This window comes from Vanellus vanellus (assembly GCF_965231255.1).
Source record: "Vanellus vanellus genome assembly, contig: HAP1_SCAFFOLD_2360, whole genome shotgun sequence".
In the NCBI taxonomy this organism is placed as follows: Eukaryota; Metazoa; Chordata; class Aves; order Charadriiformes; family Charadriidae; genus Vanellus; species Vanellus vanellus.
In genome coordinates, this window is record NW_028127327.1 from 4,300 (window position 1) to 10,621 (window position 6,322).

The 6,322-nt window shown below is 68.6% G+C and overlaps 1 protein-coding gene across 1 annotated transcript; it reads right to left on the minus strand.

The window, feature by feature from the left end:
• Positions 1–496: 496 nt before the first annotated feature.
• On the minus strand, positions 497–4,039 carry LOC309685357 (uridylate-specific endoribonuclease C-like; the record flags this gene model as incomplete). The annotated part of the gene is made up of 6 exons (XM_082501133.1): positions 497–611; positions 776–918; positions 1,701–1,807; positions 2,521–2,637; positions 2,728–2,930; positions 3,780–4,039. The coding sequence occupies 6 exons, from the start codon at positions 4,037–4,039 to the stop codon at positions 497–499; spliced, it is 945 nt and encodes a 314-aa protein (XP_082357259.1).
• Positions 4,040–6,322: the final 2,283 nt, after the last annotated feature.

A 6,322-nucleotide genomic window follows, 5' to 3' on the forward strand; every position in this document is an offset into this window, starting at 1 on the left:
TTCCAGTGCCCATCGGGGGGTCTCAGTGCCCATCGCGGGGGTCCCACCACCCGCTGGGGGGTCTCAGTGCCCATTGGGGGGTCTCAGCGCCCATTGAGGGGGTCCCACCACCCATCGGGGGGTCCCAGTGCCCATCAAGGGGGTCTCAGCGCCCATCGAGGGGGTTCCACCACCCGTTGGGGGGTCCCCAGTGCCCATCGGGGGGTCCCAGCGCCCATCGAGGGGGTCCCAGTGCCCATTGAGGGGGTCCCACCACCCGTTGGGGGGTCCCCAGTGCCCATCGGGGGGTCTCAGTGCCCATTCGGGGGGTCCCAGCGCCCATTGTGGGGTCCCAGTGCCCATTGGGGGGTCTCAGTGCCCATCGAGGGGGTCTCAGTGCCCATTGTGGGGTCTCAGAGCCCATTGGGGCATCTCAGCACTCACTGGGGGGGTCCCAGCACCAAGCAGAGGCGGGGAGATGGGGGGGGGGAGAGGGAGGTTTATTGGGGGGGGGGGGTCAGGGGCTGAGGGGGTACGAGGAGGCCACGAAGCGCCGGTTGTCCCCGTAGAAGGAGTTGGCCCACGAGTAGGTCTGGATGGTGGCGGCTCTGCCCCCCAGGCTCACGTGGCACCTGCGGCAACGGGGACCCCCCGGTGAAACACCCAAACACCCCCCCAAAAAAAAAAAAAAACAACAAAAAAAAAACCCACACCGCGCCCCACTGCGCCCCATCGTCCATCTCCGTCCGTCCCCCCCATCCTCCCCCGTACCCCGACGTGGGGGTCCCCAACTCACTGGCGGTCGGGGCGGGACTTGTAGCAGAGGGTGTAGAGGGCCAAATCGAATTCGGGGCTGGAGCCCACCATGGTGGAGCCGATGCTCTTGAGGTGACCGCTCCAGCGGTACTGCAGGGCCACCACGTCCGGGAAGGTGCTCCACTGCGGGGTGGGGGACACACACACACACACGCGCTGTTGGGGTGGTGGGGGGACACACGCGTCCCCCCCCGGTACGGCCACCCAGGGGACGCTGGGGACGGTGGGGATGGTCCGGGTGGGGGGAGATGGTGATGGAGGTGATGGGGAGGGCTGGTGGGACACCGGGGTGGGTCATGGGGACCGGGATGGTGGCAGGGTGGGGGACGAGGACGGTCATGGGGGGGTCTGGGGACGTTATTGGGAGGGGTTAGTGATGATGGGGATGATCATGGGGGTCCCAGGGACAAGGATGGTGGCAGGGTGGGGGACAAGGATGGTCATGGGGGGTCTGGGGACATTATTGGGAGGGGTTAGTGACGATGGGGACGGTCAGAGGGGATGGGGACCCTGAGGACGGTCACAGGAGGGGGGGACAGACCTGGGGGGGGGCTCTTGGGGACACACGGGTGGGGGAGATGGTGATGGGGAGGGCTGGTGGGACACCGGGGGGGGTCATGGGGACAGGAGCGGTGGCAGGGTGGGGGACGAGGACTGTCACGCGGGGGTTGGGGACAATATTGGGAGGGGTTAGTGATGATGGGGACAGTCCCAGGGACAAGGATGGTGGCAGGGCGGGGGACAAGGACGGTCATGGGGGGTCTGGGGACGTTATTGGGAGGGGTTAGTGACGATGGGGACAGTCCCAGGGGATGGGGACGCACGCGGGGGCTGGCAGGAGCCGTGTCCCTGTGGGGGTGGCGGGTGCGTGTCCGTGTCCCCCCCCGTGTCCCCGTGTCACTCACGGGCCCGTCGTAGCTGTAGCTCAGGTAGTTGAGGTGTCCCGCGCGCTCCAGCGCGTAGAGCTGCACCCAACTGTGGCACCCCGAGACCTGTCCCTTCTTCACCTCCCCTGCGCAGCGCAGCCCACGCTGGCACCGACCCCCCCGGGACCCCCTCCCCGGTCCCCTCGCTCCCCCGGCCCCCCACCTCCATCCCCCCGGCCCCCCCTCTCCCCACAGTGTCCCCCCACTCCATCCTCCCCATCCCATGTCCCCCCCCGGCTCCATCCCCCCGTCCCCCCCAGCTCCATCCCCCCTGCGTCCCCCGACTTCCATCCCCCTGTCCCTATGGTGCCCCCCCTGTCCCTATGGTGTCCCCCATCCCCACAGTGTCCCCCATCCCTATGGTGTCCACCATCCCTATGGTGTCCCCAGTCCCCACAGTGTCCCCCCCGTCCCCACAGTGTCCCCCCTGTCCCTATAGTGTCCCCCCTGTCCCTATGGTGTCCCCCCCATCCCCACGGTGTCCCCCATCCCCACGGTGTCCCCCTGTCCCAACAGTGTGTCCCCCATCCCCACGGTGTCCCCCATCCCTGTAGTGTCCACCATCCCTATGGTGTCCCCTGTCCCCACAGTGTCCCCCCCATCCCTATGGTGTCCCCCATCCCTATGGTGTCCCCAGTCCCCACAGTGTCCCCCCTGTCCCCACGGTGTCCCCCCCATCCCTATGGTGTCCCCCATCCCCATGGTGTACCTCCCATCCCACAGTGTCCCCCCATCCCCATGGTGTCCCCCCCATCCCTATGGTGTCCCCCGTCCCCACGGTGTCCCCCCCGTCCCATACCATGGAAGACGTGCTCGAAGCCGGAGGAGTCGAGCGCTTTCCCGCCGGAGCGCGAGTAGAGCCCAAACCACATCTCCTTCAGGTCAGCGCGGAACGCCTCCGCCGAGGGGTACAGCCCTGGGGGGGGACAGCACCGCCGTGGGGACATCCCCCCCACACCCCCCCACCGACCCCCCCCGGCCCTCCTCATCCTCATCCCCCCCTCACCTTTGGCGAGGAAGAAGCTCGTCAGCGTGGCCATGACGCGGGTCTGGAAGACGGCGTCGAGGAAGGCCTCCTCCTCCTCCTCCTCCTCGGCCGTCACCGTCTCGTCGTGGCCCGTCACCTCCTGGTAGTTGTCCAGCAGGGCCAGGAGGCGGGAGAAGGTGGGCCGGGAGAAGAGCCGCTCCTCCGCCACGTAGGAGAAGAGCCTGGGATGGGGGAGGAGAGGGGACACGGGGACGGGAAGGGGGAGTTTGGGAAGGGGTGTGGGATGGATGGAGAGATGCGGGGTGGAGAGATGGGTGGTGAGATGTGGGGTGGAGATGCGGGATGGAGAGATGTGGGGTGGAGAGATGTGGGATGGAGAGGGCGGTGAGAAGTGGGGATGAAGAAATGTGGGACAGAGAGATGATATAGAGATAATGGTAGTGAGATGTGGGATGGAGAGATTTGGGATGGAGATGTGGGATGGAGAGATGGGTTAGAGAGAAGGGTGGTGAGATGGGGGATGGAGAGATGGGGGATGGAGAGAAGAGTGGTGAAACATGGGATGGAGAGGTGTGGGATGGAGATGTGGGATGGAGAGAAGGACGGTGAGATGTGGGGATGAAGAAATGTGGGACAGAGAGATGGGATAGAGATAACGGTAGTGAGATGTGGGATGGAGAAAAGGGTGGTGAGATGTGGGACGGAGAGATTTGGGATGGAGGTGTGGGATGGAGAGATGGGTTAGAGAGAAGGGTGGTGAGATGTGGGATGGAGATGTGGGGGATGAGTTTGGGATGGAGACACATGGGATGGGCAGACAGGTGGGGACGGACGGACAGACGGACGGCTTCAGGTGGACAGATGGGTGCGCGGACGGCTGGGCCTGAGGGCGGCGGGTAGACAGACAGACAGAGGGACGGAGAGACCAACGCATGGACGGAGGGACGGCCGCGCTGGCAGGTGGGCGTCAGGGAGGTCAGAGGGATGGAGGGACGCGTGGACGGCGGGACGGATGGACAGACCGACGACCGGGTGAAGGAAGGTGCCCAGACCCCCCCCCCGGCCCCCACCTCTGCGGGGCGTAATCGACGCCGGCGCCCACCTCCGCGGCGGCGACGCGGTGCTGCAGGTGGAGGACGATGTCGCCGGCGCCGGCGCGGTTCTCGTCGGCGGCGTAGAGCTGCTCCGAGACGCGGCTCAGCTCCTGCTCCGACACCGACCACGGGGCCGGGAGGGGGGCCGGGAGGGGGGACGCCAGGCCGACCCCCCCCTGCCCGCCGCGGCCCAAGAACCAGAGCAGCCCCAGTGCCACCGCCGCCGTCACCGCCATGGCGCTCGGCCGCGCCGGCGTGGCCGGGGGGGGTTTATAGCCCCCATTATCGCCCCCGATAAGACCCCAAGGCCGGGAGGGCAGCAGCTGGGCTCGCCGATGAGGGGGGGGGGACCCCAAAATCCTGAGGTGGGGGGACAGGGATGGGGGGACGGACACACACACGACACCCCAAACCCATCCGGGACATGTTGGGGGGGTTCAGCCGTACCCCGGCACCGGTCACCCCCCCCCCCGCCCCGGCTCAGCACCCACCCAAGGGACAATTTGGGGACCCCCCCCCAAATTTTACACCCCCCCCACAGGCTGGGCAGGGCAGGAGCTTCACAGCCTCCCCCCCCCCATGTGTTTAACACCCTAAAATCCCTGGGGACCCCCCCAAAGGAGCGTGCCCCCCCCCCCCCTTATCACTGGGGCTGTTTAATATTTAAGGGACCAAATGTGGCCCCTCCACGGCCTTCCCAGGGATTGGGGGGGGGGACAGCCCCCCCCCTGCACCCAGCTCTGGGGGAGGGCGGGGGGTGACACAGTCCCCATCTGTGTCCCCCCCCGGGTGTCTTGGGTACCGGGGGGGGGGGGCTGTGGGGAGGGCAGAGGTAGGTTATGGGGGGGTCTGGGGGGGCCATAGGGACCTATTGGTGCTGGTGGGGGGGGGGGGGGGGGGGGGCAGAGACCATGGGGCAGCCTCAAAGGATTTGGGGGGGGACACGTGGGTACCTGTGCCCTATAGACCCCCTATAGGTGCGGGGGGGGTCTATGGGCTACATGGGGGGTTGTGGGGAGGGCGAGGGGGGGGCTATAGGGCAGACTGGAGAAACTGGGGGGGGGGGGGGGGGGAGGCAGAGTCAGCTGGGAGCTATGGGGGGAGGGCATAGGGGTGTCTGGGGGGGTATGGGGCAGCCGGAGGGGGGGGAGGTCGGGAGAGCCTTTGGGGGGCTATAGGAGGTCTATGGGACCGGAAGGGGGGGGCTATAGGGGGCCTGGGGGGGAATATGGGGGGGGCGGACGGACCCTGGAGGGCTGTAGGGGAACTGGGGGGGGTGGGGGGGGGGGTATGGTGGTCCCAGGGGAGGGGAGCCGGGGGGGGGAGGGAGTCCAGGGCATCTGGGGGGGCCATGGGTGACCTTGGGGGGGGCATAGGGGATCTGGGGGGGCTATAGGGAACCGGGGAGGCTATGGGGGTCTTGGGAAGCCCTGGGGGGGCTATGGGGGGGCTAAGGGGGTCCCTATGGCACCTGAGGCACCTATGGGGGTCCTTGGGGGACCCAGGGGAGCTATAGGGGATCTGGGGGTCCATAGGGGACCGGGGGGGGGGGCTATAGGGGATCTGGGGGTCTATAGGGGACCGGGGGGGGGGGGGGGGGCTAGAGAGGACCTGGAAGCCACAGGGGCCATGGGGGTTGTAGGCGACCTGGGGGGGGGGGAGAATATGGGGGTCTATAGGGGACCTGGGGGGGGCTATAGGCGTCCCGGTGGCACCTGATGCAGCTATGGGGCTCCTCGGGGGCCCTGTGGACCGGGGAGAGGGGGGACAGGGGTCTGGAGGGGTCTATATGGGTCCTGGGGGAGGTCCCCCGCCCCCGCCATCCGGGCATTTCTCCCTCCTCGGCAGCGGCCTCAGGGCAAGCCCTGCGCATGCGCTGCCTCCCCGGGGAAGCCACTTCCGCCCGTCCTTGCCTAAGGCGCATGCTCGGAGGGCGGGACGGGCGGGGCGCCCAGGCGCAGTAGGGGTGGGCGGGGCGCGCAGGCGCAGTGGAGGGCGGGCGGGGCGCGCAGGCGCGGTGCGGCGCTGGGCCCGGGGCCGGGATTTAAAGGGGCCGGAGCGGTCGGGGCTGCGTTGTCCCCCCCCAACCCCGCACTGTCCCCCCCCTCCCCGCCACCCCCCGCCATGGTGTGCGGCGGCTTCGCCTGTTCCCGCAACGCCCTCTGCGCCCTCAACGTGGTTTACGTGGTGAGTGGAGCCGGGGGGGGGGGGAACCCCCCCAGGGTTGGGGCTGGGGGGGGGACGGGGGGGCAGTTGGGGTCCCCCATGGCTCTGGGGGTGCGGGGACCCCCCCCAGTTTGGGGGGTGGGGAGGCACTAGTGCACCTCCCCCGGGGGGGGGGCGCAAAGGGGACCCCCCCACAAATTTGGGGCTGTGGGGCCTGTGTCCCCCCTCCTCCCACCGCCCCCCCCCGGGGGGATTTGGGGTCCGGGGGACCCCCAGGTTGGGGGGGGGGGGAGTGTATTCCCCCCAAAGGGTGGGGCTGGGGGGGGGGGGGGCACACTGCAACAGGGAACACA